The sequence below is a fragment of the Gouania willdenowi genome, chromosome 14 (assembly GCF_900634775.1).
Source record: "Gouania willdenowi chromosome 14, fGouWil2.1, whole genome shotgun sequence".
Classification (NCBI taxonomy): domain Eukaryota; kingdom Metazoa; phylum Chordata; class Actinopteri; order Blenniiformes; family Gobiesocidae; genus Gouania; species Gouania willdenowi.
The window spans coordinates 14,614,688-14,635,888 of NC_041057.1; the positions used below are offsets into that span (position 1 = coordinate 14,614,688).

Consider the following 21,201-nt stretch of genomic DNA (forward strand, 5'->3'; position numbering starts at 1 on the left):
GAGCCGTACTTGAACATAAGGCCACAACAGGGCTGAAATTAAGCCAAATGCACTATTAAACACCAGTTCATTCTCAGTTTTTTTCATAGCAATATCTGTCCAGTAGCAGTAGGGAGGATAGATTACAAGACAATATGATAAGTTGAGATTGTACAACAAGACACAAATTACTCCCAAAAATGTATCATGAGTGCTTATTTTGCATCCACTTCTCACGAAATAACGTAAATGTTTATTATTGGGTTTTTTTATGAATTATTGATATGAATTAATGGGAATTAGATTTTCTGCTTAATTTGGAGAAGGCATAAAGATGATTGAGTTGTCACACTGTGACTCTTAAAGTCACAATCTCACATTCGCTTGTGTGACTAATCATACCATATATTCATGTTTATGGACCGTAAGATGTAAATCAAGCATGGGGAGCACATGCAAACTCTACACAGGAAGGCCCAAGGTCCATATTTACAATGATGTTGTTATTGCTCTGCTTTTCCATATGCAACAAAATGAGTTGAGAAATTGGGCTCGAGAGCCTATTTAAAAACTAAACTAGCTCAGCACATTCACATTATAAAGTAAAACCTGAAACTTTGGTATAAAAACTATGATCTCTGAAACAGTTGACAAAATTTAAAGTTCATAATCTAGACATAGATGCTGGACATTTATTTCTACAGATTGTAGAGAAACTTTATAAACCTCCAAGCCTTGCAATGATTGTTGTTTGCGGCAAAGTGATGATTTTAGTACCGTCTCTTCTTGTTCTCCAAAAAGACAAATATATTTGTCTCAAAGCACAAACAAAAGAAAGAAATCTGTACAGAGAGAAGTGATGATGTCCGATAGAGACAGGGCTCAACCCTAAAGTAAAAGGCCGGCAACAAAGACACCTGTATCCTCTCAATCCTCAATGAGCTATAGCTGTTCAAGTGGATCACACTATGAAAGGTGTAGGCAGAGCCGTTTCTAGTTTTGTGGGTGACCTATGCAATGTGCTGTTTGCCAAACTTCATGGAGAGATTCCTCATCAGTTAAATATCCCATAAACTTTGATAATGTATCTCACTTTACCAGTGAAATGACCTGCAGTCATTATGACCTCTGGTCACAATTCAACATCCTAAGTTAAGCCACTCAATGTGAATACAAGGAAAACAGCAACCTTCAATACCTCAATTCATAAAACAAATATTGTGTGTTTAAAAATCTTTATTTTAAATTTTGAGAACTCAAAAACACGAGCCACATCTTATGATAGTGACATAGGGACCTAAGGATGTTTATCGTTATCATTGTAATGCTACAACAAAATGTTATTGGCAAGCTTGTAACAACAAAAATAGTTCAGTTAAGAAGACACAGTTAATTTTATTCTTATGTCTTACATTTATTTTTCAGCAACATAGAAAAACACTGGTAGACAAGGCCTAGGACTGGTGCTTTGGGGCCCCCTAGTGGCTCATGGGGCCCTATGCAATTGCATAGCCCACATATAGCCAGAAGCGGCTCTGAGTGTAGGAATAAACATGATTTTTAAGATTGTTAATCTGATTTTTTTATTTATTTACCTTTGGCCTGAATATCACTTACTGCTTAATTTTCTGTCTTTCTCTATTTGCAAACTTCTGCATGTGTCCACGTTAATCAGAGTTTTAGAGAGACAACATGAGGTTACTGTTCATGTGGATGAAGCATCCTGTAGGCCGTATTGAGTTGAACATGCTGATATTTCTATTTGAGATCTGCTCTTGTCCATTGGAGGAATGAGCTTGTGATTCTTCTTGTATTTTTCTGCTGATGTTTATTAAACTGGAGACTGGAATACCTACTGCATGGTAGATGCTACCATCTTTATAACGAATATCTTTGATCAGTATTTTATAACCTGGTTAATTTTCTATACAGTATCCGGTTTACATTGCGTTCCCACCTGCTCTGTTTACTGATAGCTACGTATCAGCGAGCTGTGCTGTATGTTCTGTACTGTGTGCTTTTCTGTGGGGTTTCCTTTCCAACGTGAGCTTTACTCTTTCTTTCCAATGCGTGTCGTTTGAAATTGGGTTCTCGGTTACACTGTGGTTGTTTTATTTTTTTATAGCTGCAACCTGAAATTATTTTTTTGTATTTAATGTCAACTTGTGGCATGACTTTGAAATAAAAGAGGAAAACCTACTCTGAGTGGTCTTTACTTTGTTTTGTGGTCTTAAAAGACCTAAAAATCAACCAAAAAGTTTTGACCATACATTAGTCACAGTGTCTATTTATTACCATAATAACCAGGTTTATCTCCCTGCTAAGGAGACAGTCATCTGTTTTAAATCCATATCTTTTAAAATGGAGTTGGTCCTTCTGTAGCTCTAATAGATTAAATTTTTCTCTGAAGACTTTCCATCAGATGTTGGAATGTTTCTTTGGGAATCTGTGACCATTGATTTAATAGAGCAGTTACAAGATCAGGCAATGATGTTGGACGAGAAGTCCTGGCCTGCAATCTTCCTTCCAGCTCATCTCTTGGATGCTGGATGTGGTTTAGGTCCATGTTTGTATGGTTCTAGCTTTGTGCACTGGCACCCAGTTATGTTAGAATAACAGTTAAATCTGAAATGTAAACATTATTTTGCTTTGTAGCTGTTGGTGTAAATTTAGGTGCATGTATAGCTATCAACAAACAGTTGGCACTTTATGTGCATGTTGGTTATTATCACCATTATTATCACAGCAACCAGATAAATCTACTATTAAAGCATCCACTGCTTAAAAAAGATTCATTTAACCACTATTAATAAACAATGAATGATGGAATGTTTTCCCCACTGTTGACTTTAAGATGATGGAGGTTTGAGGCATTTCTTGTTTTTGGCTTGTTTCAGTTCCTTAAGTTTCTTCCACACTTGTTTTGCCATGTGACGAATACACAGAGCCGTCAGACTTTCTGTGATCCGCCCATCACAAAAGTGAGGTCGCGCTTGACCTCGTCCTATGCGTCTGAAGCCATTTTAAAATGTAGCTAAAGCGCGTCTAAAAAATGAGCGGTTGGGATTGAACCTGGCTGGCCACTAATCGCTTCATCCAACTTCAGATCTGTAAAACCCCAAACTGATTGTAAAGTATGGTATTCTCCCTCAGCAGGAGCTCTCTGCGGTCCTGATAAAACTACTCAACCTGAGATTTACACCCATCGGTGCAGAGAGCGTTCTGGGAGATGTTCTCTGTTCTGAGGTAGAATGCGCTCAGTTGGTAAATGCCTTATAACGCACCTATTACTCATTGATATCCCATCAAGCTGGACTTCAAACAAAATCATCCCATGGACACTTTGCTCTTGAATTTGACACATCGGTCCTACAGCCTTGAACGTGGTAGATTAAGTCACTCAGCTACTACGTTTTTCCTGGTTGCATTGAAATGTTGCTTCTGGTCTTGCGTGGATTTGATCTTTCTTGCACTTTTTGTTGCCATGATGACGATGATATGATGAACCAAAGTCGACTGACACATAGTCCAAAATCAATTCTATAAAATTCCTGCAAACCAACAGTTTGAAAATGTGCATTAAACAAGGTTATAAAATTCTGCCCTGGGTCACCTCCTCCACCTCTCAGCTGTTCCTTGTGTCCACCACCAACAAGCTCCACCTCCCAGCTAATCAGGATCAGCAGCCATGAATGAGACACAGCAGGAGAGCCTTGGAGAGCCTAGTCACTGACACCAAGACATCCGACTCTAACTGGACCTCAAACACCAGACCTTCATCAAGAGGCTGGGACCACCTTATGTCCAGAGCGAGGGGAGCATTTGGGAATGATTTTAAGGACAAAAACCAGGAATAACAGGAAAGAGACTAAACTGTCACAACGTGAAAACTTAATCCTTAGGTTGCTCAGTAGTCTGTGATCACATCTGTAATCAAATCTGAGGATCCGACCAAGGACAACAGAAGAAGAAAAGGAAACAAAGAAGAGGTGCTGAGAGGTAAGTGGGGCAGGTGATGGCTGGTCGAGGCTTATATTAGCCCTCAGTCAGGCCACAGTGCTGCTGCTGCTTTACTGTAGCTTTAGGCCAAAGCCTCTTACTGTTTTCGTGTCCCATGCCAGCAGTAGAAGCAGTCATTATACATCATTGAAGTGAGCACTTGATACTTTACTTAAAAATCCCGGCCAGAATTTTCATCTTTTTTTTTACTGAAAAAAGAAAAGATTATCCAGATTTTAAGTAACCAGTCAAATTAATGTGAAATAATTGTCTTTAAATGTCAGAAAGTAAAACTTATCTTCAAACCAAACTACAAGAAGCATTTTTTTTACTCAATAAAACATTCCTCTCTAAGAATACCAGTTAGCATTCAACATCAACTCATCATCACCTTCAAACTCATTATCATCTTATAACTGGATGGGTGAGGCACTAAACTAAGCTCATTGAGAGGTATGCTGATATGATATTTTCAAGTTGATGTTATGCCGGCACATCACTTAATTGGTTCATTGTGATTTTTGACCATTCCTACCACGAGCACATTTGTGACTCGAAAGCTGGCATAGCTGTGTTTGAACCAAATACCAAATACAAGTAGTTTTTTATATGTAGAAGCAGTCGCAGTTTCTCTCACTAGATTTAAAGAACCCAAGGCAAGGCAAATTTATTTGTATAGTGCATTTCATACACAAATGATCAAAAAGTGCAACAGAAAACATTCAACAGCTTAAAATCTATAAGAACATCATTTAGAATAATCAGTAAAATCATCAACAAACACCTTGCATCAACAATCATACGCAGTAGAGGAAAAGAGTGCCTTGAAGCTGCACCATTTCCTTATTTACCAAACTTTAAATGTGCCACATCTGGAAGTCACCAAACTTGGGCTTTTCTATCAGGAAAACATTTTTGTGCACTACTTTTATTGCACATTTGATGTAAATTACAGATGCAGCTGTCATAGAAATCTCTCTGTAAGGTTAATCTGAAGGTGCCATGAAGTTGATTTCTGTACCACTGATATTTCTGTGCTGTGTTTATTTAAACTCGGCTTTACACTTTTTACTTACATTTCTCTGGTTTCTCAGTTTAATGTTGGAACAGTTGATTTTATTTAAACGTACTGAGTGCACTTATTACACAGGATTATTAGTTTGGCAAGAATAGAAAGTTCCTGTGAACCACTTCTACTCTTTGTTGGGTTCCTATAACTATACAACTCTTCTGAAAACCATTAAATCCAAAGAGTCTTTAGAATCCTAACCTGATTTTTGTTTTTAAAGCACCTTTAGTCCTTTTAACATACCGTATACATTGGATTTATTAATCTATTAACTCATATATCCAATACACTCCTTGCTTTGATTTCCACAGAGTCTGAACAGCAGAACTCACTGGAATGAGTCCACGATGATGAAAGCTCCACGCGTCTCTGAGCCTGCGTCTCTGAATCCTGGCCATGTGAGTACTGACTTAAACCAACATCATGGACCACACATGCAGATTAGCTGCCAGGGTATTGTTGAGACTGCTGTGTGTCATTGTATGGTAATCTGTGGCTGAGTGTACGCCGGGTCTCAGGAGTGGTGATGAAATGAAAAAAAGATTTAGCCTGAGTAAAGTTCTTTATTCAGCTCAGGACACATCAGCAAGGAGATTAGTAGCTGAAAATGTGTTTGTTTAAAAGCCTCAGGTTGAAGTGAGTCAATTCTGCACTTTCATCTTTTATACGTCTATGTTATAAGGAATGTCCCATTAGGATTAAGAACCTCTTTCTTAAAGGAAACCGGGAAACACAGTTACAATGTCGTACACTGAACTCACACACACCTGTATTTATTCAGGACACAAATGTAACGCAATGGTTTAAATATCTTAGAGCTATTTATTGGAAAAAAACTCATGCATCTCAAGAACTTGGTTTCAAGTGTTTTTATTGAATATATGTCAACAAAAGCCTTTTTAGTTACTTCAGCTTGTACAAATAGAATGCAGTCAAGATTACAAAAGGATAAAAGTAAGGTTAAACCCAAGTTGCCATCCACGTACACAATACGGAAATTGTATTCATTTAGTTTGAATCTTTTTCGTTTTTACTTTGCAAGAACAGATTAAGTGATCCAATCAGTTAGGTTAAAAGGTCCCTGTACTGTCTGTACTGGTCATATTTATGACATCAATTTTGTTTTACCAACAACAAAAGCCATGCACATTTCTTGAAAAAGAAAACCACCTTTAAACTACTTTTTGTATTTTACTCTTTAAAGTACAATTTATGGGAAGCAGCCTTGTTTAGCTGGATGTGACGACAAGTTGTTGATTCCGAGGCAGTGTTTAAATAAGTTCCCACCTTCTTTATTTGATTTTCCTTTTTCTTTTTTTTTAAGGTTTTTCTAGTTGTTTTCTCCACATTTTCTTTAATATTGTTTTTACTTACTACTATAAACAACACAAGGATGTCTATTGGAGCTACTTTTGACATGTAGGAAGCACTTATTGCTGTTGTTGTGCTTTTTTTATCCTGCTAAGGTAGTAGTTTGTCCTTATGTTTTAGGATTTGTGTTGGTGGAGTTTTGGGATTGTTGATTTTGTTGCCAAGATTTCAATCTTCAACCTGAGTGACTCAGGAACCGGCTGCACAGAGGCTTAGGTATTAGAAGTAAATGAAGTTGAAAACTAAGAAACAATTATATAATGCAGCGAAGAGTCTTAATTGGCTTTTAATGAAAGAGTCTTTAGCTATGAAGGTAGTTTATTCAAAGTTGACAGCATGTTTCATACATCTACAGTGTTTTAAGGAAAATACAACAAAGCGATGTACATATAAAATGCAATTCTTCTTTGTCTAAACTTGTGCATTATTATCTGTTCATTTTGATTAAATACGTACCATAAGTTGTTTTTAGGTGTCAAAAAATATACATAATGAGCACATAACTGGACTTACAGCTGGTCTGTTATATATACAATATAAACAACATATGCACATGTGCTAGAAATATAAATTATTTCAAAAAATATATTACTTTGTGTCTCTTTCCTTTGAATTTTTAACATTTATGTCCCCCCATGAGAAAATCCTACAGCAGTGGACTTAGGCGTTTTAGTCTTCAAACCAGACATGGGCAACGGCCGGCCCAAGGTCCACATGCGGTCCTCAGTCTAAATTTGTGTGGCCCCCAAATTAAATCTACAAATAGAAATACATAAAAATTGATCACAAAAAAATCCCCAAAACAAATAAATACAGAAAAATATACACAACAATATAAAAAATACACAAAAAGGACTCAACAACTACAGATATGTATATAAAAGGACAACAAAACACACATAAATAACAGGAAAATATACAAATTGACTACGAAAACACACAAAATTCTTTGTTCTTTCCTGTATTTATCCATAGATTAGTCATTATTGAAAATGCTGACATGAATATTATTATTGTGGCCCTAGATTGAAAATGTGGTCCCATTCTGATTGAAGTTGAATAGAAAGGATGTGGGGATGAAAAAGATCTGCCTCCACCTGTTATATATAGCAGGTGAAGCCTTCCTATGTAACGTGTCTTTTAATGCACATTACAGGAGAGCAGTGAAAAAGTGATTGAATGCCTGGCTTTGTTTGTGTTAATGCAGTTCGTCCCATTGAAATGGGATCTTAAGTTCGGGACAAATGCCAGATCGGCACCCTGTGGCTCTGGATAAGTGGCTCTTGTAAGTGGCATCTGCTCAGAATTTTGCAACAAGCTACATATGGATGCAGCTCAGCTCCTCTCTAATGTCTTTACTGCCCATTTGTTGGGATGAATCTGTAATGCAGACGTATCTAATCACATCCAACCTAATGCTAATCCACTTATTGAACAACTAATGGGTCCTTAAGGCAGTCAGCCTCTCCCATTGTGGCACAGCGTATCTCTGTCAATCAAAAAGTGGCTTTAATAAGCCAAGCAGTCCTTGCATGAGGACATTTATCAATGCTACAGCAACAGGATATTGCATATAAAGCTCTCTTCACTGGGAACTTTCTGGGAACAAAACCACTCATGTCTGCACTTAATATTCACTCACGATGCTCAATGTGGCTCAGCAGGTGGAAAAAAAAAAATTAACACTTCCTTCATGCTTAAAGAGACGGGATTAGTCCCAGGAATCCTGGTAAGCCTTTAGTAGCCCCCACCATGACCCCTGCACACTGCCTTTCTACAGGGTGGACTGTGACGTCACATGAATATTCAGTTTTAAATCCAATTTTAATGTTTTAATTATAACAAAGAAAAAACAAATTGACATCTGTTATAATAACTATTCACCTTCAAAACAACAGAATTAATGAATCCTCATAAGCAAACAATGATAAAACAGCCTAAGACTTTATGTAAGTTTTACTAGTAAAAATGAGACGTGATTTAGAAACTGCCATATGCAATAAAAAGCGCTTTAAACAAGCGCTTGTGGAGGTTGACGTGTTTGACAAACTGCAACAAGGGGATTATTCAACAAAGTGCACTATTCTTGTTTGTGGTTCTATTTAGCACTTCTGCTTCACAGCTCAGGGTTTGATTCCGAGGCTGGTAGCCTTCCTGGAACCTTACTGCGTAGAGTTTGCATGTTCTCTCCATGCTTGCATGGCTTCTCTCCTACTACTTTGGCTTCCTCTAACAATCCAAAAGCATGTATGTTGGGTTAAGTGGAGTAAAGTGTGTTGTTTTAAACTTTAAGACGTCTCACCTCTCATTACTCAGTTCTGAAACTGACTTCTATGGAGTCTGGGCTTCATGATGAACCTGTGGCTCATTAGCATACTATAATAGTTGACTCAGGTAGATTGGTGATGCGTTGTCAGGGAAGCTAAGAATAGTCTTCTGCTCTCATGACTCCTCTTTCAAACACTTTCTTAACGAGTGTGTGAAAATGGGGCCCAGCGATAGACTAGGTGTGTGTACCCAATGTGAGCTGGAGATAAGCACCAGCAGACCCCTGTGAACCTAAGAGGAAGCAAGAAGCTGGCATGGAAAACGTAAGCATGGATGTTCCTGATGTTTGCTTTCGATGATTAATTCCTCTCCTGTTAACTACCTTTAAATCTCATTTCATGATCCAAATATGAATGAAAAGCATCCATGATTGCTCTCACTCTAACCAGTTCCTATAAAATCTTTGCAAAACAAGTATGGTATAATCTGAGGATATTATTATGTTATTATTATATTATACAATATATTTCATATCTTCCTATTACATCTTCTATCTTTTATTTCTTGTGTTTTCTTTTCTTAATATCAGTGATTATTTGGTCCAGTTGGAGTATTCTTTGTGTCTTTCTGGTTTTTCTTTTTTTTAACGCGTGTTGTGTTGCTGGTTTCCCTCACAGGGCCCAATTGTGAGATGAATTCTGATGTCCAGGAATCAACACTAGGCTGAACCATGGTCATTCTACAACAGGTTGGCCCATCTAGTATTAATGCAGTTTTAAATGTGCACATGATGTTTATCTTTATCAGTGGAATAACAGGACATTCTGCATGGAGAAGAAAAAAAAAAACACGCTAACATCAAATTTGACATAAACACTACCACATACTACACAACATTACACTACTTACCCGCTGGTTTATCCACTTGTGGTTCACATGTGTGTATATTACGTTATTACATCTTACCTGGTCAGCAGCTTGTACGTTGTTTTTAACCACTGCCGTGAAAAAACTTTAGTTCTGGATATTAGTATGTAAATAAATGATCTACTTTGTCGCTAGGTGGCAATAGGCAGCTCAATGTGTAGCATTTAGTAGATTATTCTGCTTTGCACCCGTGATTTGACTAAATTAATAATGCATTGAGAGTTTCTGAGAAATCTATGTTTCTGTATGATTCTTTTGAAATGCAAAAAAATTCCTAACTAGCCTTTTACTGTGGTCTACTGCCGGTGGTCATTCATATACGTTAATGTATATAAGTCCCACCTTCGTCCTCCAGACCCCTATACAAATACAGTATAAAATTGCGCCGCGGTCGCCCAGCCAAAAGGCTTCGACTCCCTGTTTTTCAGACTGTCAATCAAAGTGAATGCGGAACTGTGCACGGAATCAAAGCCGCGCGTCACAACAGCAAACGGGTAAATATGATTTTGGCTCTTACCTCAGAAATATCCATCGCCAAAAGAATAACGATGACCCATGGACCTTGTTATGTTCTGCGATGCGCGTGCACAAAAAGTAGAGGTGTGGCTTCTAATAGATTGGCAGAGGCAGGGGGAGCAAGGGAAGCAGTTTATTGAGGCACATCAAGATGTTTACTTTTAAATTTCCTCTTTCTTTTCATCCTTCAGATATCAACTTTAAGGTTTGATATTGTTTACCAGTAGCCCATAAATGTTGTGATGTTTTTTGTTTTTTTTTAATCTCCAAGTGTTTTTGGTTATTGCTTTTAACTGGAGTTAAAAAATCTGTTCCCAACCATGTTCTAATATTTTCTCACCAGTTGCGTGTGTGTTGTGTGTTGAAACCAGGGGGACTATGTGTGGTTGGACCTTAAAACAGGTCGGGAATTTGACGTTCCAGTGGGAGCTGTGGTCAAACTATGCGACTCGGGACAGATTCACGTCCTGGATGATGAAGGCCGAGTAAGTCCATCAAACAGGAAGAGATTAGTTTGTCATGTTTGTTATTAACAATCAATCAACACTGTTGATTTCAGTTTGTCTTCATCATGGCCTTTGATACTTTAACCTTCTTCACTCAGGAACACTGGATTTTCCCCCAAAATGCCACCAACATCAAACCCATGCACCCGACCTCAGTGCACGGTGTGGAGGACATGATCCGACTGGGTGACCTGAACGAAGCCGGCATCCTCCGAAACCTCTTGATCCGCTACAATGAACGCGTCATCTACGTCAGTACCCTTAAAGCAGCCGTCTTTAACTCGCCGGGTACTTTGTAGATCACAGACCAACTGTCGCCAACCGTCTGATCTGCTTAAGCTGTTTACCTGCAGCAGGGGGTTTACATGTGGCTATAGTTCAAGGAGAACATACATGTAGAAAGATGAAGAAATCTGCATCGCTGGTAGATTAAATAACCCCTAAATCTTGTTTGACAAGACGATTTTTGTATCAAGTCCTCATCATTTTCAACACACAACTTTGTGTGACATTGTTTAGAGGAGTTTTACAAGAAATAAAGTAGCTTTAGAATTGTTCCTTTTACATAGGTGTTACAGTAGAGCTGAAGGTATGATTAGTTCATGAATTATTGATTAGTTTCTATGGAGGATTCAAAGGACACATACTGATGTCATAGCATGTCCCTTGATGTTCTCCCAATAGAAATGAATGGGAGAATTTCATTATCATTAAAAAAAAAAGTATATTATCTTTTTGTTAATACACAGCACTTATTAGAAGCTGCAAACCTTATATAGATATAATATAATACCTATATAATAACAATATAATAACTTATTAAGAAAAATTTTGCCTAACAGCATTTTTACTGTAATTTTTTAAATGATTCAAGTTAATTTATTATGAAGTTAACAAACAATATTTCCTAGTGTGTTGAAGCAGTAGCTAAAGTTATTGAAATATCTGAATCCTCTAGTTGTATTTCATCTTATATTTTAAAAATGTTATAAATAATTCTAGAAATTTGCTGTAAATAGTAATACACAAATAAATCTGAATGTGTTTACTGCAGACGTACACAGGCTCCATCCTAGTGGCGGTCAATCCCTACCAGTTGCTCCCAATTTACACCGCAGACCAGATCCGCCTCTACACCAACAGGAAGATTGGCGAGATGCCACCGCACATATTCGCCATCGCCGACAACTGTTACTTCAACATGCAACGCAACAACAAGGACCAGTGCTGCATCATCAGGTTTGGGTTTGACATCAGACATGTAAGCATTAGGGTTGATGTGGCAGTAACTCTTGAGCTTAGTGCGACTGAAATGATTTCAGACTGTGTTGCTTCTCTGTACCTGTTTTTAAAAGTGTGTGACATCTCTCCCTGTGTGGCAGCGGTGAATCTGGAGCAGGAAAAACTGAGAGCACAAAGCTGATCTTGCAATTTCTGGCTGCTATCAGCGGTCAACACTCCTGGATCGAGCAACAGGTCCTAGAGGCCACACCCATTCTTGAAGGTCTGGAGACTTTTCTCTTTTCATCTATGTTTATTGCTCTGGTCTCTGCACTGTCACTACCTTTGTATATTCCTCTACAGCAGACATTTCTATTTCTTTAGCCTGTTTTAAACAAGGCTCATGTACACCTGACATGGCAAAAAGCACATCCATGAATCTAAAACCAATCACCAAAATTACAGAAAAACAATAAAAGTTGGCTTTAATCCTGTTGAACTGTTATAGAGAGACATAGAGCTGGAAAGCTAATAAAAAAAGGTTTAGAAACCACCACCCTTGAACACTGCAGTCCTAAATGTTTTAGATGTCACTTCTTTAACTAAAGTATAAAGATGTGGCTTCTTGCAGTTCTGCAGAAAGTCTTGTTTATAATTAAAAAATTCGAAACATGTGAAGGAGGTGACGTTGTGAGGTGTGTAGGACCCAAGCTTAAACTTTACTGCTTGTGGCCTGTATGAATAACCTATTATTCTCTGACTGAGATCAGTCAATTACTGCTCGTACAAAAAACTAACTCTGCTGTCTGATCTTTCACGCTGCTTCCTTTTAGCTTTTGGCAACGCCAAGACCATTCGTAACGACAACTCCAGTCGCTTTGGGAAATACATCGATATCCACTTCAGCAAGAGGGGCGCCATCGAAGGAGCTAAAATTGAGCAGTACCTGCTGGAAAAGTCTCGGGTGTGTCGACAGGTGAGGATGCAGAATACACTTTAACCATCAGGGAGATGGTTAAATTTAGTTACAACATTCAACAACACTCGCCAGCAATAGAAGAGCATTGAATGTCTTTCTCCTGCAGGCATCCGATGAGAGGAACTACCACATTTTCTACTGCATGTTGAAGGGAATGGCTCCAGAGATGAAAGCCAAACTGGGCCTGGGTCTCGCCTCAGACTACGCCTACCTCACCATGGTCAGTGTGCAGCAGTGCGGTTGTGTTATTTGAATGCAACCATTCAACAGATATTTTTGCCCAAAATGAAAAGACAGTAGAAATATGATAACTCCTCAGCTCAGTGCTTCAACACATGTGATGAGCTGCTTGTAAAGAATTGTGAGTAAATGTTTCTGGGTCACAGGGAAACTGCACAGAGTGTGACGGCCGTGACGACCTGAACGATTACTCCAGCATTCTGTCAGCCATGAAGGTCCTCATGTTCACCGAGACCGAGAACTGGGAGATCTCCAAGCTGCTGGCTGCCATCCTGCACATGGGCAACCTGAGATTTGAGGGTAATTCTCCTCCCACTCAACAAACAGGGACACACACACACACACACACACACACACACACACACGCACGCACACACACAAAATGACAACGTCTCTCCTTTTTCCTCAGCTCGTACCTATGACAACCTGGATGCCTGTGTGGTCGTCAGATCCCCTGACCTCAGCACTGCTGCTTCGCTGATAGAGGTCAAACAAGTGTTCACAGAAGTTTAATTTAATCCGACAACATTTAGAGATGCATTAAAAAATACTGACTGGCTTTATAAGGATGTATATCAAGCAGTTACACAATCAAGACCTCTGTAACTGTAACTCTTTATCCTGATACTTGTAAGGGGCATGAAAATAATCAGTACAAGTGACCAACGTCCTTCCTATTTTTCTTTATTCTATTTTATTACGATCTTTATTTCTTTTTTCATTTTCACATTATCATTTAAATTCTTTTCTTTTCTTTTTTTGTGAATATTCTACATAAAAGTTTTTACTGGCATGCCTTTTAACAAGCAATATGTTGCCGCACTCTCTGTGCACCTTAATACAGTTGAAGAAATATATATCTTTTGAGTTTCTGAGCACTTAAGGTAATAAAAATAAGCTGTAGAATATGTTGCTATGAATACTGTGAGGACACAGAACAGGTTTTTGCTCTATGTCCTTCATTTTTTTCCTAGGCTTTTATTTTGAAACTCAAAACTGCATCTACTCAGTAAATTCAAAACAGTCTCAACACTGCAAGCATGCACCTGCACACAGACATGCTACGCACAGCATCAACATCAGTAAGCACACACATATCCAGTAAATGCACTGGGAGTCGGTTATGTGGAGGAGAGAGAGGCATTATTGTTTTTTTAAAATATTGTTTAATTGTAGGTGGAGCCCAAAGACGTGATGGTGTGTTTGACAACTCGAACGCTCATCACACGAGGGGAAAGCGTGGCCACGCCTCTCAGTGTGGAACAGGGCCTGGATGTCAGGGACGCCTTTGTCAAGGTGCAAAATTTTAAGCAGCCAGAGATCTGTGAGAGGAGAGAGTGGATGAGCTGTCATCATCCCTGCACCACCTTCATAACTTCACATTTTTATTCATAATGTTATTTTTACAAAAAGTATTCTGTTTTATTCTGTATTGATAAATCTATAGGTGATGTAAAGAGTCTTTATGTTACTGTGTGATCTGCTGACGGCAGATATGCTCTAAAGGTTTATACTAATGGTCCTCCAGGGCATTTATGGGAGGCTGTTTGTGTGGATCGTGGAAAAGATCAATGCAGCCATATACCGGCCTCCTTTCAGCGAGAACAGCATCGTGAGAAGGTCGATTGGGCTGCTGGATATCTTCGGCTTTGAGAATTTTATCGTCAACAGGTACTTCCGTTTGTTTTATGCCTAATCCAGTAATAGTTCCTTTTGTTGGTGTTTCTCCTAAATTATTTCTCTCTCTGCTGCAGTTTTGAACAGCTCTGCATCAACTTTGCCAACGAGAACTTGCAGCAGTTCTTTGTCCGGCACGTCTTTAAGCTGGAGCAGGAGGAATACAACCTGGAGGACATATCCTGGCAGCACATTGAGTTCACCGACAATCAGGAAGCACTGGACATGATCGCTAACAAACCCATGAACATCATTTCCCTCATCGATGAGGAAAGCAAGTTCCCAAAGGTGAAAAACATTTTGCTTCAGAAATGTACATTATGTTCCATCCATTTCTACAGAAAGTTAGGTTTTTCTAGTATGTCCTTTTTATGTACTTCCAGGGAACAGATGCTACAATGCTGTATAAACTCAACTCACAGCACAAGTTCAACTCCAACTATATTCCACCTAAAAATTGCTACCAAACCCAGTTTGGCATCCAACACTTTGCTGGAGTGGTTCACTATGAAACCAGAGGTAGGCCGGTCATCTTTTTCCTGTACGAGTCTCCGTAACGTGTTGACACTTCAGTAAAAGAGGACATTACCTTATCTGTCACGTTGGTCACATGACATTTATCAGAATTACTGCTGTGGTTACAACATTATAGACAAAGCGGCATATTAAAGAACAACAGGATGTAAATATTTCAAGCGTCAAAGTCAAATTGGGTGTTGTGTTTGTGTCATTTAATGGAAAGATCAAAGGTTCACAGACACACACTGATGTATACTGTATTGTGTTATTGACATTGATTCAAAAAGGTGAAGGAAACCTTCCTCTGAGATGTTGTAAATAATCCCTTTGTCGGGTTTTCTTGTTGACCTTTTTATTTTTAGGATTCCTGGAGAAAAACCGAGATAGCCTGCACACCGACATCATCCAGCTCGTCCACTCGTCCAAAAATAAGTTCATCAAGCAGATCTTCCAGGCTGATGTCGCCATGGTGAGCCCGACTCATGCCCTAATCTCAAAACTCATCAGTTTCAAATCCTGAAACAAACAACAGTTAGCGCCCCCTATTGTTAGAAGTAAGATTAAATGGTGCCTCATGGATGAATCCTCATCAAAATAAAGACTCAGATCTCACTTAACTTTTTGTTCCCATATAAACGACACATCTGTGACACACTTTTGGGTGCCAAACCACCAGTTGAGAACAGCTGCCCTAATGGACCTGCATGTGAACACACATCCTCTCACCCTTTCTCTCTCTGTCATGTCTTTTGTCTCCCTCCAGTGTTTTTGTCCTCAGAGTATTCTTCTCACTAACGCCTCCTCTCATTCTGCTGTCTCTTCTCTGTGTCCTCCATCTTTTTCTCTGTCACCAGTTTCTGTGTGGCTATCAGCAGCCCAGCACCCAAACTCCCAAGGTAATCAACCAGCATTCATCCATCCTGTTTGTGTTTGCTCAAACACACTTCCTGCTCCCTGCACCACTTCTTCTCACTCCACAGGTTACTGTGGCTTTGCTACTGTACGCTGCAGCCTGAAGGAACAAAGACAAACTCTCTGACGCACTCACACATACACACTCACACACACTGTCATCTTCATATGGAGTCAAAAACTCAAAGCAAAGACAGACTTGGTAAGAGAAGATAAGAATTAATTTGGTTTTATTCGGAGGATCAGAGTGTCAGAGACTTTGTTTCGTCCACTTTGTGCCCTAGATGTGTTTGTATTGTGTGCATTTAATGTGTGGTCAAACTTGTGTGCTTAAGTCATAGCACTAATTTTCTGCTGCGATCTATGTAGATAATATACCATATTTTTCGGACTATAAGGCGCACTTAAAATCCTTTAAATTTCTCAAAAATCGACAGTGCGCCTTATAATCAGGTGTGCCTTATGTATGAAATTATGTCAAAATGTTTTAGTACAACTTTGGTAAACTATGAAGCTGCACTGCTTTATGGATTTTTGGCACTTTAGGGCTACCGTAGTCAGGTGCCTCGTGGAGTGATATGTACCTGTACTGTGCTTCAACATACTGAACTGAAAAAGTGAGTGTATTGTTCTGTATTTTATGTGTTAAACCTGAACAATGTTGAGAGTTATTGTTAATGAGTTGAATAAAGTTTGACTTATCAGACTATTTTGTTTTGCTTAATGAGCCTTAATAATAACAATAATAATAATAATAATAACAAACCGGTGCACCTTATGTATGAAAATAGACCCGGTCAGACCCATTCATTGATAGTGCGCCTTATAGTCCGAAAACTACTGTACAACATTCTAAAGGATGGGTGCTTAAATCCAGTCATTGAGAGCCCCTGTCCTGCATGTTTTAGATGCACACCTGGTCCACCACAGCTGATTGTAAACTGTTGCTTTCTGTAGAGCTGCATGAGGACACTATACTTAGATTCTCATCAGATGTTGAATAATTTGATGAATAATTTTGGTCTGTAAGTTTCCAGTCATTCTGTAAACTGTAAACAAGAATAAATGGAACAAAAACAATGACTAATCTTATATCATTCTACACAGAACTTCAAAAAGGGACTGAACAAAATGATTGGCACCCTCAACTTAATATTTGGTAGCACACCCTTTGGAAGAAATAACTGAAATCAATCGCTTTCTGTAACGATCAATGAGTTTCTTACACCTCTCTACTGGAATTTTGGACCACTCTTCTTTTGCCAACTGCTCCAGGTCCTTTAGATTTAAAGGATGGCCTCTCCCAACTGCTCTTTTGAGATCTCTCCACAGGTGTTCTATGGGATTTAGATCTTTACTCATTGCTGGCCACTTCTGAACTCTCCAGCGCTTTGTCTTAAGCCATTTCTGGGTGCTTTTTGAAGTGTGCTTTGGGTCATTGTCCTGCTGGAGGACCCATGACCTCTGACAGAGACCCAGCTTTCCTACATTGTGCCTCAAAAGTCTTAGGTAGTCTTCAGATTTCATGATGCCATGCACACAGTCAAGGCATCCAGTACCAGTACCAGAAGCAGCAAAGCAACCCCAAAACATCAATGAACCTCCGCCATGTTTGATTGTACGGGCCGCGTTCTTTTCTTTGAAAGCCTCATTTTGTTTGCTGTAAACAGTACACATGATGTGCTTTACCACTCAAGGTAATATAATAACTTCAAAATGAACAAATCATTACCACAGAATGAAGGTACAGCAGGGTATAGTCAGGTTCATTGAGGTGTACCCCACCCAGCGGTGAGAGCTATAGACACCAGCAGACCCAGAACAAGGATAAGCATGTCAGAAGTGTGTGCGAGAAACCCTGTCTTTCTGTGTGCAGGGCATAGAGACAAGGAAGCGCTCTCCTACTCTGAGCAGCCAGTTCAAACGCTCCCTGGAGATGCTGATGAGGACGCTCAGCGTGTGTCAGCCCTTCTTCGTGCGCTGCATCAAACCCAACGAGTTCAAGAAGCCGATGGTGAGTGTGGGCCTGTGGGCTGTTAGTCTAGGGCTGAGATTGAAGCCTCTAGTGTGGATGTTTATTAACACTGATCTCTCTCAGCTGTTTGACAGAGAGCTGTGTATTCGTCAGCTGCGTTACTCCGGCATGATGGAGACCATCCGGATTAGGAGGGCCGGCTATCCAATCAGATACAGCTTTGCTGAGTTTGTAGAACGTTACAGAGTCCTGATGCCTGGAGTCAAACCTGCTCACATACAGGTTAAGGATCTCCACCCTAGTACATACAAGACTTGGATTGATATCTTGAACGTTTTGCTTTAGGTTCTAAATATATCTGCTTAGGACATGATGTAGGACAATAATATGAGCTAGTGCGACCACAGAAGAGGAAAATGCACTTCAATCTTCTTCCTTTCCTCCAGGAGGACTTACGAGGGACCTGCATGCAGATAGTTCAGGCCCGACTTGGGAAACACGACGACTGGCAGATCGGAAAGACCAAAATATTTCTGAAGGTTTGTTTGTTCTCCTGACCAAATGAGCTCCGGCTCTGGACTTTCGCGCACGCTTAATGCACACTATGATCTGTTTTTATGCAGGATCACCACGACATGCAGCTGGAGATCGAGCGAGACAAGGCCATCACTGACAAAGTCATCCTCATCCAGAAGGCTGTGCGTGGCTTTAAACAAAGGTGAGCCTATGGGACATCCACAGGGGTGGCTTACAGTATATGACCTTACTTTAAACATTGATTTGAATAAAGTTTAAAGTATCATCCCCCATTCACTCCTCATAGGACAAACTTCCTGAAGCTGAAGAGCTCAGTGATCTTTATCCAGAAGGTGTGGAGAGGCTATCGATGCAGGAAGAAATACCAAAAGGTAAGAAATGAAAACATTATTGTAACATCTTCGTTATCATTTGTTAAAGAAGTTTGATGAGAGCTAGGAGAGTACTAATTGATATTTTAATCAGTTTCCTGTTTTTTAGGGTGGTTTCCCCACTCCTTTTCCTTTTTATCCTTTAATTTGTTTTATGGTTTTTATTTGTTTTTAACATCTTTAAAGATTTTTCACTGATTTTCTTTCATTTATCTCATTTCTATTTATTTATTTAGTCATTTCCTTTATTATTTATTTATTTGTGTACTTATTTGCTTAGTCTTTTACCCATTTATTTATTTATTCATATATTTATTTATGTATTTGTTGATTTATCTAAGTTTGTACTTTTTGTTTATTTGCATATGTATTTAACTTTGTACTTTTTGTTTATTTGCATATGTATTTAACTTTGTACTCATTCGTTTGTTACTTGTTTACGTACATACGTCTTTAAACTTTATTTATTTAACTATTCTTTTATCCATGTATTTATTCATTTTAACTGATTTATTTACTTAGCTTTGTTTTTATGTATTTACTTATATATTTATTTAACTTTCTACATACTTATATACAAATTTAAGTTTTAGGAGTAATAGTTGCCCACTTATTTACTATGTATGTAAGTTTTATTTAATTATTTACTTGTATATTTTTTCTATATTTATTTAGTCTCTATGGTCACTTTATCCTGTTTGCCTGCTGTTGATTGTGTATGGCGGGAAACTAGTTACTCACCCAAAATTGGTCAAATTCACCAACTGTACATTGTACGGATGGATGGATGTACGGATGGATGGATGGATGGATGAATAAAAACCAATCCAATCCTGATCCCTTGTTTGTCTTGCTGCTTCAGATGCAGTCGGGCTTCGTGCGTCTCCAGGCCGTCTACAGATCCAGGAAACACTACAGAAGCTATAGACTGACTCGCCGCCGCATCACCCTCATCCAGGCCCGTTGCCGGGGCTTCCTCCTCCGACAGGCTTTTTGGCGCCGCCTTCGCGCCGTGGTGACCATCCAGGCCTTCACCAGGGGCATGATAGCCAGACGCCTCTGCCAGAGGCTGAGGGCAGAGGTAAAGAGTTACCACATTTATTACTGCTACCTCTCTCATGTTGTGCCGCCTGTAAGAGAGGGGGAGGGGTGCTAAGGGGGGTTCATACTGACGATAAATACCATGCCTTATCTTACCAGGTACTGAACCTCCAAAGATTTTATCACCGTAAATAAGCTGATGCTCTCTGTACTTTGTTAGTACAGTTTACTTTGTGAGCTGGATTATTTGATGACTAACTGTTTACTGTTTGTTTATTGTTTGATTTTTGTTATTTTTGATACAACTTTGTCTTAAACTAGTTTGATGACTATCTAAAAATGTTTGTGTATGTTTAATGTCTTTCTGTTCTGAATGAGTGCCAAATATAAAATAAATCAGACTATTTTGTACCTTTTTTGTTCAATGTCAGTTTGTTATTTAATGCTCCACCATTGGGACGAGGCTGGCATTCTAGCCCATGACAGATCAGAGGAAGAGCAAAGCTGCTGTAGCATGAAAATGAGGCAGTATTTCCTGTTCATCCTTAGGAATAGGAAATAAATCATTCACACTTTCAAAAGAATTTACACATTTGCAAATTATTATTATAATTCTGACTGAAAAGCATCAAATGATCCTGTCCCAGCATGCCTCTGTGAGCTCTTGATTCCTCCGTTCCCCTCTCACAGTTGCAGCATCGCCTGGAAGCTGATCGGCAGCGCCTGGCCGAGGAAGAACAGCTGAGGAACCAGATGACAGCGCGCCGGGCCAAGGTGGAAGCCGAGAGGAAGCACCAAGAGCGTCTGGTGCAGCTGGCCCAGCAGCAGGAGGAGCGGGAGCGGGAGGAGAAGCAGGAGACGAGGAGAAAGAAGGAGCTGCTGGAGCAGATGGAGAGGGACAAGGAACAACCCGTCGATCACTCTGACATGGTCGACCGCATGTTTGGCTTTCTGGGGAACTCCGGGCCATTGCCCAATCAGGATGGACAAGCACCAGCAGGCTTTGAGGTACAGATGTGCCAATTTATACAGGGACGAGGGGACACATTCATCTTTGTGCTGTCATTAAATTGTTATTTGACCATGTGTAAAAA

The 21,201-nt window shown here is 39.4% G+C and overlaps 2 protein-coding genes across 2 annotated transcripts in view; both read left to right on the forward strand.

The window, feature by feature from the left end:
* The window catches only part of capn5b (calpain 5b), a 52,265-nt gene extending 42,855 nt beyond the window's left edge, over positions 1–9,410 (forward strand). Inside the window, exons 13-14 of the mRNA XM_028465840.1 lie at positions 5,359–5,445; positions 9,364–9,410. Of these exons, the coding sequence (XP_028321641.1) occupies positions 5,359–5,445; positions 9,364–9,381 (105 nt within the window). The 3' untranslated portion in view covers positions 9,382–9,410. The remainder of the gene's footprint in view (positions 1–5,358; positions 5,446–9,363) is intronic.
* A 1,093-nt stretch (positions 9,411–10,503) lies between these two features.
* myo7ab (myosin VIIAb) overlaps positions 10,504–21,201 on the forward strand; it is a 36,026-nt gene continuing 25,328 nt past the window's right edge. The window contains exons 1-21 of the mRNA XM_028465838.1: positions 10,504–10,614; positions 10,734–10,886; positions 11,690–11,874; positions 12,018–12,139; positions 12,690–12,832; positions 12,942–13,055; positions 13,222–13,375; positions 13,485–13,561; positions 14,252–14,371; positions 14,604–14,746; positions 14,830–15,040; positions 15,136–15,271; positions 15,634–15,740; positions 16,126–16,167; positions 18,060–18,197; positions 18,282–18,440; positions 18,605–18,697; positions 18,782–18,876; positions 18,982–19,066; positions 19,929–20,147; positions 20,798–21,115. Of these exons, the coding sequence (XP_028321639.1) occupies positions 10,776–10,886; positions 11,690–11,874; positions 12,018–12,139; positions 12,690–12,832; positions 12,942–13,055; positions 13,222–13,375; positions 13,485–13,561; positions 14,252–14,371; positions 14,604–14,746; positions 14,830–15,040; positions 15,136–15,271; positions 15,634–15,740; positions 16,126–16,167; positions 18,060–18,197; positions 18,282–18,440; positions 18,605–18,697; positions 18,782–18,876; positions 18,982–19,066; positions 19,929–20,147; positions 20,798–21,115 (2,772 nt within the window). The 5' untranslated portion in view covers positions 10,504–10,614; positions 10,734–10,775. The remainder of the gene's footprint in view (positions 10,615–10,733; positions 10,887–11,689; positions 11,875–12,017; positions 12,140–12,689; positions 12,833–12,941; positions 13,056–13,221; positions 13,376–13,484; positions 13,562–14,251; positions 14,372–14,603; positions 14,747–14,829; positions 15,041–15,135; positions 15,272–15,633; positions 15,741–16,125; positions 16,168–18,059; positions 18,198–18,281; positions 18,441–18,604; positions 18,698–18,781; positions 18,877–18,981; positions 19,067–19,928; positions 20,148–20,797; positions 21,116–21,201) is intronic.